The following is a 20561-nucleotide window of genomic DNA, read 5'->3' on the forward strand; positions in this document are numbered from 1 at the left end:
CAGAGGTGGAGAGCTAGAAATGCCCTTTGTTACGTGGCCACATCTACAGTTTTATGTTTTGGGGGCTGAATGGATTTAGCAATTTGTCAATTGCAGAGCAGGAAGACATAGAGGATGTATCTATATTATAAAGAAGAACCTCCCCCGAACCCCCCCCCTTTTTTTTTTTGAGACGGAGTTTCGCTCCTGTTACCCAGGCTGGAGTGCAATGGCGCGATCTCGGCTCACCGCAATCTCTGCCTCCTGGGTTCAGGCAATTCTCCTGCCTCAGCCTCCCGAGCAGCTGGGATTACAGGCACGCGCCATCGTGCCCAGCTAATTTTTTGTAATTTTAGTAGAGACGGGGTTTCACCATGTTGACCAGGATGGTCTCGATCTGTTGACCTCGTGATCCACCCGCCTCGGCCTCCCTTTTTTTTTTTTTTTTTTTTAAAGAGAGACAGGGTTTTGCCTTTTTGCTCAGACTGAAGTGCAGTGGGACAAGCATGGCTCTGCAGCCTCCAACTCCTGGGCTCACGCAGTCCTCCCACTCCAGCCTCCCTAGTAGCTAGGACTGCAGGGATGCACCACTGTGCTCAGCTAATTTTCTAATAATAATAATAAATGTAGAAATGGAGTCTTGCTATATTACGCAGGCTGGTCTCAAACTTCTGGCCTCAAATGATCCTCCTGCCTTGGCCTTCCAAAGCACTTGGATTACAGGCATGAGCCACTGCACTCCAGCCTAAAACCTCATCTTCTTTATAGAAGTGATGTATTCATATGGCAGCTGCCACCCTATGGTTTGTTCTGGACTTTGGTGCAGAGCAACTGAGGAGGGGCACTGAGAGGAACTGAGAAGTTTTGCTGCTCTGAGCCGTGGAAGCTGCATTTCCCCAGCCTCAGCTGGTCACGGGCCACACTCAGGACATCTCCAGTCCTGCCCAACATCTGCGTGACTACTTTAAGCTGTTATCTAAACGACTCACTCTTTATTTTCTCTAAATAAATGTAGCCATATTAGGAGCAAGGGATTTTGAGAATCATGAGTTAGATGTGTTGGTTAAAATTTTTCCAACATCATGAAATACATAACTACTAAAATCTTTAGAAGTTTCTGAAATCACTGACAGAGGAAGGACGAGGCTTTTTCCACCCATGGTTCAAGCAAGCGGAGATCAAGATTTCTTTATTCTACTACCCCATTGTCTTTTTGCAGCTCAGACCTCTAGCAGCAGCTCCTTTCCTAGGCATTGAAAAGCAAATTAAGGGGGCATATGCCTTTATTACCAGACCTGGCCATTCTGATCCCCAAACCCAGTATGTTCAGTAGACACCACTTCCTTCCTTACCCCACCTCTCCCAGTTACAAAACCAAGGCTCCCCAGCATTTCAAAGGATGACGGGGATCCCAATCCAGGGAAAAGACTGTGTCTACACCATGTCACCATGACCATCTCCATTCCTGCTACCAGCACCGCCATGCTGCCTGTTAAACAGTGACAGCAGACTGTGGGCAGCACTTGCAAGTGGAACAGGGCACAAAGGCATTCTTTACTCTCCTCAACGCCCACCTCAAATTCCCGCTGTGTTGGAGCTGGCCTTGCAGTGGTCCATCTTCTCTTCTTCCTCATTCAGAGCTGACCTCTTCTCCTAATTCATCTCGTGTTCCTTGCCCCAAGCCAGGTTTTCAGGCTGGTGACACTGTGACAGATGTTAAGAGCCATACATAATGCAATTTCCAGCCACACCTCAAAAAAGCTGTTAAACAAAGCAAATTCTTTCTCCCTGTCCCCTGGGCCCCCCATCCAGAACTCCCTGAGAAGGGGCCCACAGTTACATATTGTCTCTCCAATATAAACCTCATATTAGAGGCAGGAGAGTCAACACTTAGCCTTTTGCTGTTAAAAACAAACAAACCTGAACTTGCCTTGTTCCCTTTTTTAAATGGCCATAACCCCCTCATCTCCCTGTGTGTGGTTTCTGGCCCACAGCAGCTCTGACTGTAGTGATGTGTGATGCTGCTACCCATTCCTTTCCCACAGCCCTCTGCTTCCCACATGCCCCCAGCTGCAGCCCTAGCCTTTCTTTGTCCAGTCTGCGGCTTCTATGTCTCCGTTCCTGCAATATCCCTGACAGCTCCTTAATTGCTACATGCATTTGTACAGTTCTCTGGCAATTATATTTCAGACCCTGTCAGGGTACCTGCTAGCCTCGGGGCTGTGTTTATATTAAATATCAATAAAAAGCTGATAGCATCAGCCCAGATGGCAGGCTCACAAAATCATATTTTACTGGGAGCCAGGCCTGTCTGGAAGATGGAAGGAAGGAATGTTTAAATTTCTCTCTCTCTTCCGAAAGGTTACAATGAGAAGAGACTTTCTGAGTGAATATCAGGAATGGGTTCTTGCTAAATGATGACAGCTGTGTACTCTCTAACTGAACGTCATCCTTTATTATAAATGACTTGTCATCTGTCAGTTCTTTCTAGAATTGTTTCTTTTGTCCCCCCACCCCCACAGAGCATAGGACCAGGCTTCAAATCCCATAGGTGTTCTTAAAGTTCTGGTTGATGGAATGGCTAAGAGTTTATTTGGCTTTACTTTATGAGGAGGGATTAGGACAGGGATCAAGGGTTAAGTGGTTATGAGCCCACACCATCCTGTATCCCCTGTCTCCTGCATCCCCCATCTCCTGAATCCCCTCTGCTGAGGGGGCCATGAGAGGAGAACCCACGTTCCTTACTTGCTGTGTGATGTTCCCTCACTGGGCCTCGGTTCCCTCATCCTCCAATAATAGCCTGGGCCTTCCCCGGAGCTGTGAGCATGATAGAGCACAAGGGGGCAGAGCAACTGGCACTACATGGAGCAGCATCACCCACCAAGAAAGCCCTCCCTGGAAAACCGGGCAGTCAAGGATACCACTTCCCCACGGCTTCCACTCTTTCACGCTGCAGCGATACAGTTCTGCCTGTTGGAGACACACAGCAAGAATAGCTTGAAGGGATTACATTTTGATGACTGTTTCAACAGTGAAATCGGTTTTAGTCAGCAAATCCGTGACAAGACAGCTTTTTGGGGACATGCTTCCCCATTGCAGTCAACAGAATTTCCCATCCGTGTGTTATCTAAGGGGCATGCCCATCCTCTTGGCTCATTTCTCCATGGTGTAGTGATTCTGCAGCATGGGTGTCCTGGCTTCCTGCTGTGGGGGATTCTTCACGTGGATGCTGGGCTAGTGCAGAAGAGAGCTTCAACGGCTAGCACAGCACCTGCCTTCAGTGCAAAACCTGGACCAACACATGTTTGGCAAGCATATCCTCTCTGGGTACCACCAGCTTCTCTCCTTCTGCCATCCTGGTGCAGACACCCTCATGTACCCCATGGATGGGGCAGGAGCCTCTAAACCCCTGCCTCCACCCCTGCAGCCCCACCCATCTGCCACAGCTTGGTTGCTCTCTAAATAGCAAAGGAGGCCTCCACTGCCGTCGAGATTGAGGGCAGACTACAGACCCAGGTTTGCAAAGCCCTGCTTGGTTCCCTCTGTCCCCAGTTCCCAGCCCAGCCTCCTTTTTATTTCCTGCATTCTAGGCATTTAGACTTTCTTGGCTCTGCCCGGACCACTCTGCAACCCGCCCACTCCATGCCTGTGCATTCTGCAGATTCCATTTTCCTCCACTGGGCTGTGCACTCCACTAGGTTAAAGGCCATGTCTGGTTTTGTCCACTGCTTTGTCTCCAAATCCTAGCAGGTGCCTGACACATAGTAGGAATTCAGTAAATATTTTCCAGGCCAGGTGTGGTGGCTCACGCTTGTAATCCCAGAACTTTGGGAGGCTGAGGTGGGCAGATCACAAGGTCAAGAGATTGAGACCATCCTGGCCAACATGGTGAAACTCCGTCTCCACTAAAAAAATACAAAAATTAGCTGGGCGTGGTGGCATGTGCCTGTAGTCCCAGCTACTTGGGAGGCTGAGGCAGGAGAATTGCTTGAACCTAGGAGGCGGAGGTTGCAATGAGCCAAGATTGCACCACTGCACTCCAACCTGGCGCCTGGCAACAGAGCAAGACTCTGTCTCAAAAAAAAAAAAAATTTCTGAATGAATGAATAAATAAATACATACTATATCCACAATAGGTGCTAAATGCTCTGGGGGATATTAGAACATATGACATGATTTAATACCCTTTGGTGGTGGGGTACTGCTCAACAGTGGTAACAGTTACCATAAAGGAAACAATCAGATGATGTGAAGGAGAAAGCCTCAGTGAGCTTGGCCCTGGTGCAGATGTGGGTGTATGTTGGTGGCTGGAGGAAAAGTGGATTTGTTTTCAAACCAGATCAGAATGGTGTGAAGCCTCAGGCAGTGGCATTAATCTCTCTGTGATGGGTTTTCAAAAACTACTGATGCTTCTGGAGCAGGTGGGTGCTCTGGCTGTGGTGCTCAGCACTGATTTCCAAGCAAGATGTTTGAGTTCCAGAGAGCTGCTGTGACAGTCTTGCAACACTGGCATTGTCCTAGTAGTTGATAGTGGGAAAAGAGGGACTCTGCGCTTACCCCATTTCTGATCCTTTTCAAAATGAGCTTTATTTCCTTCCCAGCCAGAGCCAAACCTCAGGAAGGAGTGTGGTCCTCAGCTTTTTGTTAGAATGAAAGGGTGACTTTGTGATGGGGAAGTATCATATATCAAAGGAAGTGTTTTAAATTAGTGAATATTACCTTAACTACAGTCAATCAAATGCCTTGTAAATGTCCCCTCTACCAGCAGACAAATCCAAATGCTGGTGGTGATGCAGTAGCCTCACTGGCCTGTTTTGCAGCAGAGGACTTGGGTTGGAGGCATCTGGGAACTCTCGGAGGGGGACTCCACATTGATACCCAGTACTATTCTGTCTTCATCCATCCTGTCCTCTTTAATGTACACATATATCCTCAGTATTAGGTACAAAGAGGCTATGTCAGGGCCCCAAGAAAGCCTGAGGGGAGCCCCCTCTCTAGGGGTCACCTACTTATTTGTTGATGGCTAGGGGCAGGGAGCCTCCTCTGAGCCATGTGTTACCCTGGTCTGCAGACTGCACCCTCCCTGCCATTGCTTTCCCCAACCCACTGTTTACTGTCTTACAGCCAGTAAATAGAGTTCAAGTCCTCTGTTATCTAGTAATTTCTACAGGAACTTAGCTAACTTCTGCTTTGAGCAAGGTAGTATACTACAGCAATGAATTTCAAAGCTTTGGGGATAGATTTCCTTAGCTATAAAATGAGGCTAGGAAAAGTAGTTCATGACTACTTGGAAAGGGCCATACATAATGTGTGGCACATTGTAAATGCCCTGTACGTGGTCATTTCTGCTGCTATCATCCGCATCATCATAATTTCTGTGATACAGTTTTCTCTTAATATCTCTAAATGAGACTTCTGAATGGTTTATTCCAGGAGAATAAGGAAGAAGAAATGCAAGTTTCTCCACAAAAAATAAAATATATTAAGGAAGAAAGACTTTAAAGTTGATATATTTATGGCAAAAAAAAATTCTAATCATTCACATGAACTCTCACCAGGGAATAAAGTATAGCATACTAAAGCAACAGACTGAGGGAGACTAGAGCATGCTTTGGAATTTGCCAAGCCATTTGCTTCCCAGCTCCATCCGGAGTGGTTCAGCATTGGGCCATGAATCCTCCTTGTCCCTCTGGTCCCAGGGCTGCCAGAAATTGGCTCCAGCTTTGTGAAAAGCAACCTGCATTTCTTGTCTAGCATATCACTAAGTTTAGAGGAAGGGTAAAGGTTTGGCAAATAAACCTATTTTATAATTCAGCACACACTAAGGACTATTTTCCAATAGATATAAGTGCTTGATAATTAGCATCAAAACTATTCATTATTTAATCTATAATCTACTTAGAATGAATGGGAGAGATGGTATTTACTTGCTGAAATGGGAGACAAGAAACCTATCCAACCATTCTCGTCTTGAAGTTGATCCAACATAGGGCCCTGAAGAAAACTCCTGCGTGGGCTCAATCCCCAGGCTCCCCATGCCTGCTATAATTTTATAGCTGGGAGGTACGCAGCTTCGAAGGCATTTAGGAAAGACAGAGATCCTTCCTCCAGTCTTGTTCAAGGCAAGCATCTGCCTTGATACAGGGGCCACACTTTAAAAATCCTGTTGTTGCTGAGCTGAGTCCCTTCCCTTCCATCAGTGGTTTTTTGGGTAAATGTAGTTTGTCTCTAATTCTGTGTTAGCTTATAATGGTTCTTCTTCACTCAGATTCCCTAGAAGTTGACCCATATTTTGTGGTAGAAAATGGCAAGTTTAAATTAACACAGTTCTGCTAATTCGCTGGAGAATAAATGGTATTGGGGAAAAAATCAAGTGTGTATCAGATGACTGAGGTCTGGAGAGGAAACTCAAGCAGTAAGGCATCCGTGAAGTTTTTGATTGCCTGTCCTGGGAAGAGGAAGTAGGCTACGTTCGCTACAGATTTTGGAAAATAAATTTGATTTTGAAGCCCTGAATAAAGGCATGATGGACCTTGGCGTGAGTGGAGCACAGATGATGTCTGCTACAAAATGCATTCTTGGCAGGAAACTTGCCGATCTGCTAAAATCCTTGCTGTGGACTGCCCACCTCTCCAGCCTCATCTAGTACCTCTCCCCAAGACACCAGATTCTTCCCAACTCAGGGTTTTTGATCTTGCTTATTCACTGTGTGTACAAAGCTCTTGCTAGCCTAGGTTTTAGGGGCTGGCAAACATTCAGGTTATCTACACGACCTCTAGGAGGTCATCTTTGACCACCCAATTTGGGTAACCCCCCTCCCCACTTTCCACAGACAGTAACTCTCTGGCTTATCCCATTTTATTTTCATTACACAGTTTCTACTTGAAATTCTCATTTATTTGCCCATTGTTTCTCTCCTCCTCAGACCGAAATGTCAACTTCATTGTCTGGCATACTGCTGAATGCCTGATATAGTAGTCGATAAACATTTGTTGAGTAAACAAATGAAAGCGTCATCACAGTACCTTGCCCTGGTGATTTAAGGGAGAAAGAGACTTGCATGAAGTCTGAGCTGGATAGTGTCAGGAAAGCTGAACTGCTTGCTGTGGGGAGGTAGTCGGGGGCTCCCACTGTGCTGGGACTAGCGATGGGCCCTAGTGGTGTATGTAGTTCTCCCTCCGCACAGCAAGTTCTGTGCCTCATCTGAGGAAGAACTACTCTCATCTGGCTTCTACAGATGAAGGCCCCAGGGCTCAGAGACATTAAGTCACAGACCCAAGGCCATTAGCTAACCTGTGATAAGTGAGATCCAGACCCGGGACTGAAGCTCCAAACCTGAGTCCTGACTGCCGTGCTGCTGTTGAGGTGCTGCCCAGCAACCCTGATGTGGAGAACATGGTCAAAGTTGGGAGCTCCTCTTGAGAACTTATTTATTTTATTTTCTCTTTTCTTTTTTGTTCTTTGAGACACAGCCTTACTCTGTCACTCAGTCTGAAGTCCAGTAGTGCAATCTCAGCTCATTGCATCCTTGACCTCCCAGTCTCAAGCGGTCCTTTCACCCCGGCTTCCTGAGTAGCTGAGACTGTAGGCACACACCACCACGGCTGGATACTTTTCTGTATTTTCTGTATAGATGGAGTTTTGCCATGTTGGCCAGGCTGGTCTTAAACTCCTGAACTCAAGTGATCCACCCACCTTGACTTCCCAAAGTGTTGGGATTATAGATGTGAGCCAGCAGGCCCAGCTAAGACCTTATTTATTTTCTAATGAATGAAGTAACAGCCAGTATTTATGAAGCACTCTGTATGTGCCAGTTGCTGTGCTAAGTGCTTTATATCCATTAATCTGCTTGGATCCATGTGGGTTGACCATCTCAGACACCGACCAGGATGGAACTTGTAACTAAAATACAGTAATAAGAGGGAGTACCTTATTCAAAGATGCTAAACTAATTTGGAAAGGTATGCAAGAGTGTGTAGGAGCATGCAGAGTGAACATCAGCCATATGCCGCACATGGACACCCTGTGTAGCAATGTGCACATTACAGGCCAGAGCAGTTATCTGGGTGAAAATGAAAGAAGAAAACTACAAAAGCTATTTGCTGTTAGGATATAGGATATATCACAAAGACAGACCAGGCTTGTGGGAGGTGCTCTTCAAATACAAATTGTAAATTTATCACAAAGGTGGTGTGGGACTCTTACTCCCCAAACATCTGCTAGTAGTCTGTTTTAGTAAAAGCTGAACATCTGATAAATTCTAGACTGTCACCGGGAGTAATTTTGTATCTCAGAAGGTAGAGGAACAGAACTGCTATTCCTGGATTACATACTGACTAATATGAATACTGAGTTAATGTGGACTGGATAGGACTGTTGGAGAAATGGTCATGCTATCCTGGAATTTACTTTATTGAGCAGAATTCTGGGCATTGATACATACTGTAGACATTCAGGAAAGTGATTTCAATCCAACTTAGTGCATTACAGGTGGGACCCATTGACAGAGGTCAGGAAGAATAGTTAGCTTATAAAAATGTAATATGGACAGGAAAATCTGAATTGTTTCCATAAAGAAGAAAAGGGTGAAGGCCTTGAAACATCCTTCACTAGGTAGAAGCCCTGCTCTTACTAAACTGAGATTTTTAAAAGAATATATACAGACCATGAGATATGAGTATATGGTATAGGATAATTAAGAGAGTACTGGGTTAAACAATGTTCCCCAAAGGATATGTCCACATTCTGATCTCCAGTACCTGTAAGTAGTGGTTTTATTTGAAAGTAGGGTTTTTGCAGACATAATTAATTTAAGGATCTTGAGATGAGAGCATCCTGAATTTAGGGTGGTACCTAAACCCACTGACCAGTCCTTCCAAGACAAAGGAGAGAGATTTGATACAGAGACACACAGAGGGGGGAGGGCTGTGTGAAGATGGAGGTGGAGACAGAAACAAGGAGGTGACAAGCCAAGGGATGCAAGGACATCGGGCGAGCACCAGGGGCCAGGAGAGGGGCATGGAACACAAGCCAAGGGACACAAAAATGGTGGGAGAGCACCAGGGACCAGGAGAGGGGCATGGAACACAAGCCAAGGGACACAAGGATGGTGGGAGAGCACCAGGGACTAGGAGAGGGGCATGGAACACAAGCCAAGGGACACAAGGACAGCGGGAAAGCACCAGGGACCAGGAGAGGGGCATGGAACACAAGCCAAGGGATGCAAGGACGGTGGGCGAGCGCCAGGGGCCAGGAGAGGGGCTGGAACAGACTCTCCAAGAACCTCCACAAGGAAGCAGCCCTGCCTGCAGCTTCATTTTCAACTTCTTGCATCCCGAATTGTGAGAGAATAAATCTCCATTGTCTGTAAGCCATCCAGTTTGTGGTATTTTGCCACAGCTGCCACAGAAAGACAATTCAGTACTTTAAATCTCCAAAAAGATTGGAGGTGGAGGTGTAAGTCAAGGCTCAGACAAATCTGATGCCTAAAGAACCCTAAGTGAAGCAAAGGGGACTTCTAAACAGAATTTGAAACAAAATACAAAGAAGGAAAATGGTTTGCCTGCTACTCGGCAGGTTGCTGTCATTTTCACAAGTGACCATAAGAAAAACAAATCAGCTCAGCCCCCATCAAGGAACATGAGACTGAGCTCTGGTCCACACCCTGACGTGACATTTGCCCGCTCTCCGTGGGACGGTGGAGGGGCCAGGGACCTGGGTACATGTGGGGCATGGGCAGCATTGACTGTCCCATGGGTTACTTCATTTCCACCCTCTGTCAGTGATGGTGGGAAAATCATTTTTAACTTGTATTTTTTTTTTAACCTAAATGCTTAAATGACAGCTCCATGTATTTTTTCTGTTTTTTTTTTCTTTTCCTATCTTTTAAATGACTGTAACAATAGACAGCGATTTAAGATTTCCCCTTCTATTAAAGTTGCTTGCTAAGCAAGCTTGTGAAATCAATACACTGTGATTATGTTACAAGGTAAGTGTTATTTCAAATATTTGATCAAATGGGCGTATGCAGCACAGCCCCCATTTTCAGTAGATTATTTTGTTTTTTAGTGGTTCTATTTCCCTTTGTTCACTGTGACCTTGGAAAATCAAAACCCCCTCTTCTTGCAGAGGCATAATTTTAGAGCAAGATTTGGTGTCCAAATAAAGTGAGTGAAACATCCTCAGTTTTCTTGGCATTTCTGAAGATGCTCCCAGTTCCTCAGGGGGCAATCTTAGGTTTCTACAACCACCTGGAGGTCTGGGCAGCCTTATTCTACACCAAAGAAACCACACTTAAGACAAAAAGAATTATCAAAATTGGGCAAATCCCAATTGCCACACTTAAGATGAAATAATTGTCTAACTGGAAACTGTTTGACTCCTTAGCATGTTGAGACAGTGAGCTAGAGAAATGAAATTTTCACTTCTTCTTGTGGAAGGTTTTTATGACACAGACATAATTGAGGCCATTGATGGAGGCAAGAACCATGGATTTCTCAGTGTCATTATTGTATTTACATCTTTGTGGATTAATTTAAGTGAGTTTTGCCACTAGGGGTGAGTCACAATAATTGTTATCAAGCTTGGACAGGAAGAAGAAAGGCTCCATTTTCCAGGATTGTGGGGATAAAGTCCTCCTAAAATTACTTTGTGGTAAAAGGCTGATTGGGTCATTTTCACAGCTCCGGGCTATGATGGGGTTTATTACAGTTCACAAGAGTTAGAGCATTTGCCCTTGAGGTGGGATTCACAATCCCAGTTACCTTAGTGATCTTAAGGAATAAGGCAGGGCAGAGGTGACACAACAAGCCAGGACACAGTGTCTGCCTGCTGGCCCCGGTACTGTTTTGTGAGCTCTAGAGCTGTGCAGGTGGATGTCCTGGGGCTGCTGCTTTAAAGGGGCAGGTGGCTATGGGGGAGGGGAGGTGCGCTGGGACCAATCCTGAGTGCCCTCGTAAGTGGACCTGTCTTATGTGACCATTTCTAGCATTACGTTGTTCATTGTTTACTCTGCAACTTGACAACTGGACTGTCCTCACCCCTCCTGTCTATATGGTATTGATGAATCTCTGGAATGAGGATGTCATAGTGGGATTGTGTGACTTAGTGTCCAACAGAGAGTTCTGGTGGAGGTACAGGGCCCTAGGCCAAGGAAACAGCCCCATCAATGGCTGCGTGGGTACCTTTGGCCATTAGCTATATTCTATTGATTTGTTTAACCTTCCAAACAGGTCTCTAGGGTGGGCATTGTTTTTTCTTTCCACCTTTTATTTTAGGTTCAGGAGGTACATGTGCAGGTTTGTTATCTGAGTCGATTGCATGTCACAGGGGTTTGGTTTACAGATTATTTTATCATCCTGTTAGTAAACATAGTACCCAATCGGTAATTTTTTGATCCTCACCCTCCTCCCACCCTCCACCCTCAAGTAGGCCCCAGTGTCTGTTGTTCTCTTCTTTGTCCATGTGTACTCAGTGTTTAGCTCCCACTTATACGTGAGAACGTGGGCTGTTTAGTTTTCTGTTCCTGCATCAATTCACCCAGGATAATGACCTCTGACTCCATCCATGTTGCTGCAAAGGATATAACCTCATTCTTTTTTATGGCTGCATAGTATTCCATGGTATATAGACATAGGGTGGGTATTATTATCCCAATTTTACAAATAAGGAAACCTCAGATCTGAGGCTTTGCCCCTTAGTAGTTGGATGCTCTTAGGAACGTAACTCATTTCCTGGTGCTGTAGAATGGAGGAGAGCAAGGATCCAGCCTGCCTTGGAGGGCTGCTGAGCGGGGGGTAGGAGATAAGGTAAGCACTGTGCCTGTACCCCAGGAAGGACTCACTGAAAGTTTCTCCTCCTCCGCCTCTTCCTCATCATTAATAATTCATCATGTTGTCATTGTCATACTTTTCATCCTGACAATTGACAGCTATTTCTACTCCAAGAACAGAATGTTGCTTAATGTGGCATCATTTTGAAAGAGTCTTCAGAGGTTAAAAAAAGAAGCGAACCATCACAGAGCATCCTCAGTGACCCATATTGCTTCAGCTAGTGTGCAAGAAATACTTATTTATTCTCCTTCTTTGTCTTCACCCTTATTTTTTTTTCAACTTTTATTTTTAAGTTGAGGGGTACATGTGCAAGTTTGTTATATAGATACACTTGAGTCATGGAGGTTTGTTGTACAGATTATTTCATTACTTAGGTATTAAGCCTAGTACATATTAGTTATTTTTTCTGATCCCCTCCCTCCTGTAAACCTTCAGTTTAGGCCCCAGTGTGTGTTCCCCTCTGTGTGTCCATGTGTTCTCATCATTTAGCTCCCACATATAAGTGAGAACATGCAGTATTTGGTTCTCTGTTAGAAAAGGATTAGTTTGCTGATTATTTTAGTTTGTGTCTAACTAAAGTAGTGTTAGTTTGCTAAGGATAATGGCCTGCAGTTCCATCAATGTCCCTGCAAAGCACATGATCTCATTCTTTTTTATGGCTGCATAGTATTTCATGGTGTATATGTACTACATTTCTTTATCCACTTTATCATTGTTGGACATTTAGGTTGGTTCCGTGTCTTTGCTATTCTGAGTAGTGCAGCACTGAACATGTACATGCATGTATCTTTATAACAGCCTGATTTATACTCCTTTGTGTATATTCCCAGTAAGGGGATTGCTGGTATTTCTGTCTTTAGGTCTTTGAGGAATCACTACACTGTCTTCCACAATAGTTGAACTAATTTACACCCCCACCAACAGTGTATAAGTATTCCTTTTCTCCACAGCCTCCGCAGCATCTGTTACTTTTTGACTTTTTAATAGCAGCCATTCTGACTGGTGTGAGATAGTATCTCATTGTTGTTTTGATTTGCCTTTCTCAAATGATCAGTGACATTGAGCTTTTTAAAATATGATTGTTGGCTGCATGTATGCCTTCTTTCGAGAAGTGTCTGTTCGTGTCCTTTGCTCAATTTTTAATGGAGTTGTTTTTCTTGTAAATTTGTTTAAGTTTCTTATAGATACTGGATAGTAGATCTTTGTCAGATGCATCGTTTGCAAAAATTTTTACCTATTCTGTAGGTTGTTGGTTTACTCTGTTGATAGTTTCTTTTGCTGTGCAGTAGCTCTCTCATTTAATTAGATCCCATTTGTATATTTTTGATTTTGTGGCAATTGCTTTTGGCATCTTCATTATGAAATATTTGTCTGTGCCTGTGTCCTGATTGTATTCCAATCTAGGTTGTATTCCAGGGTTTTTATAGTTTTTGTTTTTACATTTATGTCTTTAATACATTTTGTGTTAATTTTTGTATACAGTATAAGGAAGGGATCCAATTTTAATCTTCTGCATGTCTTTAATCCATATTGTGTTAATTTTTGTATACAGTCTAAGGAAGGGATCCAGTTTTAATCTTCTGCATATGGCTAGCCAGTTATCTCATCACCATTTATTGAATAGGGAATCCTTTCCCCACTGCTTGCTTTTGTCAGGTTTGTCAAAGATAAGATAGTTATAGGCATGCAGTCTTATTTCTGGGCTATTTGGTTCCATTAGACTATGTGTCTGTTCTCATATCAGTACCATGCTGTTTTGGTTACTATACCCTTATAGTATGGTCTGAAGTCAGGTACTGTGATGTCTCCAGTTTTGTTTGTTTTGCTTGGGAATGTCTTGGCTACTCAGTCTCTTTTTTAGTTTCATATGAATTTTAAAATAGTTTTTTCCTAGTTCTGTGAAGAATCTTGATGGTAGCTTATTAGGAATGGCATTGAATCTATATATTGCTTTGGGCAGTATGACCTTTTTAACAATATTGATTCTCCTTATCCACAAGCATGGAATGTCTTCCATTTGTTTGTCATCTCTGATTGCTTGGAGCAGTGGTTTGTAGTTCTCCTTGTTAGAGATCTTTCACCTCTCTAGTTAGCTATATTCCTAGGTACTTAACTCTTTTTGTGGAAATTGTGAATGGGAGTTCATTCATGATTTGTCTTTCAGGATTGTTGGTGTATAGGAATGCTAGTGTTTTTTTTTACACATTAGTTTTGTATCCTGAGACTTTGCCGACATGAGCTTAAGAAGCTTTTGGACTGAGACTATGGGGTTTTCTAGGTGCTTGATCATGTCATCTGTAAACAGGAATAGTTTGACTTCCTTTCTTCCTATTCAGATGCCCTTTGTTTCTTTCTCTTGTCTGCTTGCCCTGGCCAGGACTTCCAATACTGTATTGAATAGGAATTCACCCTTATTTTTTTAAATCTCTGAACTGAAGGCAAGAAGTTATCTTTGGGTTATCATAGGTGAGGGAAAGAGATTTGCTTGTGGGATTCCATGGCAAAAGAGTAAATGATTGCCTGGTATCTGGAGAACAGCCTTTGTGTTATCCGTCTGTATTAGTCTGTTCCCATGCTATTAATAAAGACATACCTGAGACTGGATAATTTATAAAGGAAAGCGGTTTAATTGACTCACAGTTCCATATGGTTGGGGAGGCCTCACAGTCATGGCAGAAGGAAAAGGAGGAGCAAAGGCACATCTTACATGACAACAGCAAGAGAGCATGTGCAAGGGAGTGCTCTTTTATAATACACCTTTATTATACCCATCTCTTATATGGCAGTACTTCAGATCTCATGAGACTTATTCACTATCCTAAGAACAGCACTAGAAAGACCTGCCCTGCCCCCATGATTCAGTTACCTCCCACCAGGTCCCTCCTACAACACATGAGAATTATGGGAACTGCAATTCAAGATGAGATTTGGGTGGGGACATGGCCAAAATATATCACCATCCATCTATCCTTCCCTCTATTCCTCTGCAAGAGTTTTGGAGCTTCTGCCACATGCTGGTCAAAGGGTGCAGCAGAAGACCATCAAGAGGCAGTCTGACTCACAGTCTACTAAACAGAAGAAGTAGAGAGATTTAGTCATGTAATTTCAATTTATTTATTTATTTATTAAAGCAAACTTCTAAGTCAGGGGCAAAGAGAAATGCAACAGGGCTGTGTTGGTTTCTGAGGTGATTACAGTGAGATAAAATACAGTTTTCCTACTTTTAATACCAAGTTCTGGCTCAGTAGGGGGAAAGCAGGAAAATAATGCTAATAAAGTCTCTCTCTGCTTTCTCAAAGAGGATTATGTGATTTTCCCTATGGGATATGTGATGCTGAAAGGTACAAATAAAAGGAAGAGTCTTTCAAGTAAGGAGCCATCAGTAGAGGCTCCTGGGAGGCTGGGAGGGCTCAGGCAGGAGGGGAATTCCCAGCATGTGGAATCCCCAGGAGCTAAACGTTTTTGAGGCTGTAACTTTCTTCATCATCTCCTGGAAGATGGAGTACCTTGTGCCAGTATCTGCCTAGTGGTGTGGGATGCCAGAAATTTTATTTCACGTTGGTTTCTAATACTCCCCTCTCTCTCTTTCTTTTTTTTATAGACCCTGCAATTGTCAATGGGGTTTATTGGTCTGAATCCCTAAACAAAGTTTTTGTAGATAACTTTGACCGTGACCCATCTCTTATATGGCAGTACTTCGGAAGTGCAAAGGGCTTTTTTAGGCAGTATCCTGGTGAGTATCCCTGCGTTGACAATTATGACTCGGATTAATGATACCTGATCATGTGATGTTTTTCTTTAGAGTTCGGGGTTAAAACTTTTCTGCCTTCTCTTAGAGGAAAATGAAAGATTAAGTCCAAATCTATTGTCAGGGTGCAGAACAGGAATGGCAAGGTGGCATCCACGTGGGCATGTGCACACATAGGACATGATCACAGAACTCTCTGCACCTGTACCTTTCTCAGTAGAATAATTCACAGAGGTGTCACCAAATGTGAAGAACTGCGGTGTGAACTGTACCTTATTTAATACTTCTGAACGAGAGTTTAGCCTTATTACTGTTACTACTGCTATTATTGCCATTATTATTATTGCAGAAAAGAGCAAGTCATACTTGGGCAGTTAAATTCTCACCAACGGGTGTAAGAAATAGAGAATGTGAACTTAGATGTGTCCACCCCAGCACTGACTCCCCTTGGAGGAAGATGTTGAAATGGCCCAAGCACTGCCGACAGCAACAACCCCTCACAGAGGGTGCCCCCGAGCAGCCCCAGTCCACCCAGCACCCCCAGCGGTGTGGATTTCAGAGGCTGTCCATCATGCCTTTGGAACAGGTGTTCCTTCTGGAGCCTTCCCAGGCCTCTGCTTTGTGATGGGATTTTAATTCTGGCTTGGTTTGAATTTTAATTAAAAAGGGAAGTTTTAATTTTGCTTACAAGTTGTGAAAACAGGACTTGGGGCTACAATTGTGCCAACATCACAGCTGTAGAAATTAACAAGCTCAACCTAAAAGAAGGGGGGAAAAACCACTCTGCATAATCTTGGAGCAATTAAGTGAAGTCTTCTATGTTTTCATTAAGTAAGACTAGGCACCTGATGTCTTCCCACTTTGAGGCACAGAGACTGCTTGCCTCTGCCTTGCGGAGCTGTTTGCCCCGCGCACAGCATCTGTCCCCTAAGAACTGCATGCCGGGTGTCTGCTTCACCAGATTATACAACGTTTCCCAAGAGCCATGTTCAGCATGGCACGCATGCTTCCTCCCAGAGCCCACAGAAATGTAAACAATAAGCATCCTATTAAAGATAACGCCATAATAAACAGTGGACGATTGAAGTTCCGGTGCCACCAGATTGTAGTCTGCCTTGATGCACTTAACAGAGAGCAAATCTGACGCAGCTATTGCTGAAATCAGAGCCTGTTGGAGAGGCTGCTCTGCTTGGGAAGCCACTGGGTGTCCAACCCTCTCACTATGTGGCATGGAGAATAGGGCAAGACAGATAAGTAGAAACCACAAATCACCTGTTATCTCTACCGGCAGGAAGTCCTTTAACTATGATCATGAGGACGTTTGGAAAATAAAGAGAATCCTCATAAAAGGCTTATGTAATAGGGGAGGTTAATTTACATACAAGGTTTTTATCTGTCAGAACAATTGGCTCAGCCATGTTTACAGTTCTTTAAGGATACTTTGGGCAGGATGTGGCCTGTAAAATGCCTGCATCATTTCTATGTTAGTAGAGACATGGGCCACAGTTCACCAAGGTGTTTCAGTGCCCTGATAAATGTTGTATGGCCACTCAACTCTGCACTTGGTTCTGAACACAGAGCATGCCTCTTGCCTCCTGGACGTATGACTCAAAGAGTGATCGTGAGCATTTTGCGAGGATGTTTTTCTTTTCAGGATGCTTCTTTCCATTGTTAGAGTGGTGTGAAGCAGTGGTAAGTGTGTGTGTTTTTAAGCAGAAGAGTCTTTCTTCAGTCTTACATAAGCGTGTCCTGAGTTCTGGCTTTGTACCAAGCACTATCTGAGGCCCTGAAGATAAAATCACGAACTAGACCGAAAAGGTCTCTGTCTTCATCCAGCTCCCTCTTGTGGGGACATGCACTGATCATGGATTTTGGTTGCAAGGGACAGAAACACAGTTTCAACTAGCTCCGGCAAGAAGTGCACTTTACCGGTTCACGTAACTTGAAGTCTAGGGAACATGTGATTTGGGCTAGAGCTGGATTTTGGTGCTCAGCAGTGAGAGACTGAAGCAATGTCATTTGGAATCTGAATCCTTTCTTTTGGCTATCATTTCTGCCTTCTTCCATTCTGACCTTGTCTCACTGGCAGGTGATCTCCTCATAATGGGGAACAGGGCTGGCAGGATTTCTCAGTGAGGATTCCAGGGGAGGAGAGAGCATCTGTCCCAGTAGCTTGGATGAAAGTACACATATTAGGCTGGTCTGAGTCTCATGCCCACCACTGATGCCTGAAGAAGTAGTGGGTAGGGTCAGCCATCCGAAACCCTGGAGACTAGTCAGGATTATTGTGGCTTTGCCTAGAGTGCATCCCCAAAAGAGGGGCATCAGTGACCACCATGGGGAGATACACAGGCAAATAGATCATCATGGCACAGTGTGTTTCATGCTACGCTGAGGAAATAGAAGGGGCTGCGTGATCCCTCGGAAGGATCACCAACTCCAACTCCTGGGGTGAGAGGAAAGAGTTCTGGGAAGGAGAACTTTGGTAAGCATTAGCCTGAAAGCCTATGTGTGATGATAATGTCCATTTCTGCATGGCTTCACGCATAGGCCTTACCAGTTCAATTTATGTCCTAAGGGCATGTGCTAACTCTCTTGTGCTGTTCAAAGGACTTTATGAGATGATGGAAATGTTCTATGTCCTATCTAATATCACTAATGTCACTGGTCACATGCGGGTACTGAGCACTTGAAGTGTGCCTAGTAAGGCTAAGGAACTGAAATTTAAATGTTATTTAGCTTTATTTAAAATTAAATAGCCACATGTGGTTAGTAGCCACCATGTTGAATAACATAATGCTGTTGTAGTCTGATACCTAGTTTCCAAGGTACCAGCCTTATCTTTCAGGGCTTGCACTGCAAAAAGTTCTCACTGAACAGAGGACTTTGTTAGGCTCTATAGTTCTTACTTTATAAAATTGGGTTCTACCCTGAAATCCTGAACCATCAGGTTTCCAATCCCTGTCTCCTCTACTAGAATATTTGCCTCTTGGAGGACAGAGTCACTTGTTTTGTCCATTACTCTGTCACCAACAGCAAGAATAACACATAGTGGGTGCTCACTATGTGTTTGTTGAATGAATTGCCCATTGGGTCAAATTCCACCAGGTCTATTGTCTTCCAATACACCAGTGGCAGCCGCCCTCTCTCTTCAGATAGAATAGCTCTATTGCCTCTCTGGGGAGCAGAATAGAGCTATTTCCTCTTTGGGGAGCTGGTCCCCAGCTGCAGTCTGGTAGAGACTTGATGATTTAGCATGGAGCTGGTGTAAATGCAGTACAGAGCCATAGCCCCTTTGTTTTCTCATTGATCCCTCTCCTCCAAGTCTTCCTAGTACGTGTGCTTTCCACCCCACTGTCTACCATGTACCAGACACCGGACATGCCCATCCGTTGGCTATTTCCTCATAATGCCTTATAACCATCTCATCTAGTGAGTAGTGTTCTCCAGACTCCCCATCACCCAGGAGGCAGAGGATCAAAGGGCTGCACAGTCATCCCTTTTCCTGGAAGCCTTGGCCAATTCATCTTTTTATAGCCCTCTGTGGGACCCATCTGCTACCTGGTTACTGGCTGAGGCCACCAGTGACTGACGTATTCTTCCTGTTCTGGCCAATCCTTAGCTTTATTCAAAATGGTATGGCTGGCTGACAGTACCTACCCATGTACATATGTAAAGAAAACTATGTCTATACATCACAGACAGGTCACTATCTACAAACACAGGACATCAGTTAGGTTCATGCATGATTATCAGAAGCCTCGGTCCCTTCCCCAATGTAGCCGTACACAGGGGAGTTTGTTCCTGTAGAAGGCTTGGTGATTGCAAGGGGAAATGACTGTCTTGTCCTCACACCATGATTTTGGTGCCATAAGAAGGTGAAAGCCACGATGAGGGAGCTGGGCAGCTAAGTAAAGAGCTCTCCGTAAGTTTGGACTCATACACGCTGTTTGCTAGTATCAAGTTCAGGTTCTGTGCACAGCATTACTTTTTGTTTCTTCCCTTCCATGCCTCCCTCACCAGGCTCAGGTTTAGCAATGGGGAGAGTGTGATTGATAACAGGGTTTTTTTCCTTGACTAGCTCAACAGGACTGCTCCAGGAACGATGATCATGGAACACCATAATTTATAATTTTCATAGCAACTATCTCGCTACATATTCATTTTTATGGTGTATAATCTCAAGAGATTGGCAGGAAAGATAGCATCTGGTTGAAAAAGGAGCTCTTTTTAGAAGAGTGCATAGACAGCTTCTCGGAAGACATTTTAAAGCCAAGTTTCACTCCAGCTTGACTCATATTAGAAGCCAGCATGTATTTTTTGACCAGATATTTTAGATTTAAAGTTATGCTGGAAGGTCTGTATTTCAACTTGAAATCATGGGCCATGTACTAAATATTTTTTGAGGAAGGAATTGGCCAGAACTTAAGGATAAATCAACATCTGTCACCTCTTGATTTTCTTTCTTTCCTTTCCACATCTTTCTGGACTTTTTGCTTTTAAATAAGGAAGGCAAATGCCATGTTCCAGTAGGACAGGCAATATCTGTTCAGGTGGTAGTTTGTGGAGTTGGTTTGAATGTCATTGGCAGTGCCGGAGATGTTGTGTGCAAATCGCTGCACTTTAAAGAGCAGAGAAGCAATGGACGAAGATGCCCTCTGCTGAAGGGGAGAGAAAAAGAGAGCGTGGAGCAGAAATAAAGCAACACGGCAAAAAGATGTTCAGATTTTTATTATGCTATGCATTGCAGTCCTTCGTGGTTCCATTACAGTCTCATACCTCATTGCCATGTGGACTCATGTTGGGAACATGCAGCTTGACCTTCAGTCTTGTATAAGGCTCTGTTCTTTTGGCCCTACTATTTTTTTTTTCCACAAGCTAAAAGAGAACAGGAAGTCACAGGTTGTCTTAAATGAAATTGATTTTCCTCCAATATTAGTTTGTAAATGCCTGTGGGAGAGGAACCATGGGATATAGGAATGTTGCACAGTGATTCAAATTCA

At 44.0% G+C, this 20561-nt stretch overlaps 1 protein-coding gene across 28 annotated transcripts in view; it reads left to right on the top strand.

Annotated features, from left to right (window-relative positions):
• CACNA2D3 (calcium voltage-gated channel auxiliary subunit alpha2delta 3) overlaps positions 1-20561 on the top strand; it is a 923853-nt gene that overhangs the window by 421518 nt on the left and 481774 nt on the right. For 25 of the 28 annotated variants that reach the window (XR_008476741.2, XM_078351196.1, XM_078351197.1 and 22 more), the window contains one exon: positions 15412-15543. The exons of the other annotated variants lie outside the window; for them this stretch is intronic. Coding sequence is in view for 24 of the 25 variants with exons in the window: in XM_078351196.1 (XP_078207322.1) it covers positions 15412-15543 (132 nt within the window). In the remaining variant the exon portion in view is untranslated. The remainder of the gene's footprint in view (positions 1-15411; positions 15544-20561) is intronic. 28 annotated transcript variants of the gene reach the window in all.

This window comes from Callithrix jacchus, chromosome 15 (genome assembly GCF_049354715.1).
Source record: "Callithrix jacchus isolate 240 chromosome 15, calJac240_pri, whole genome shotgun sequence".
Classification (NCBI taxonomy): domain Eukaryota; kingdom Metazoa; phylum Chordata; class Mammalia; order Primates; family Cebidae; genus Callithrix; species Callithrix jacchus.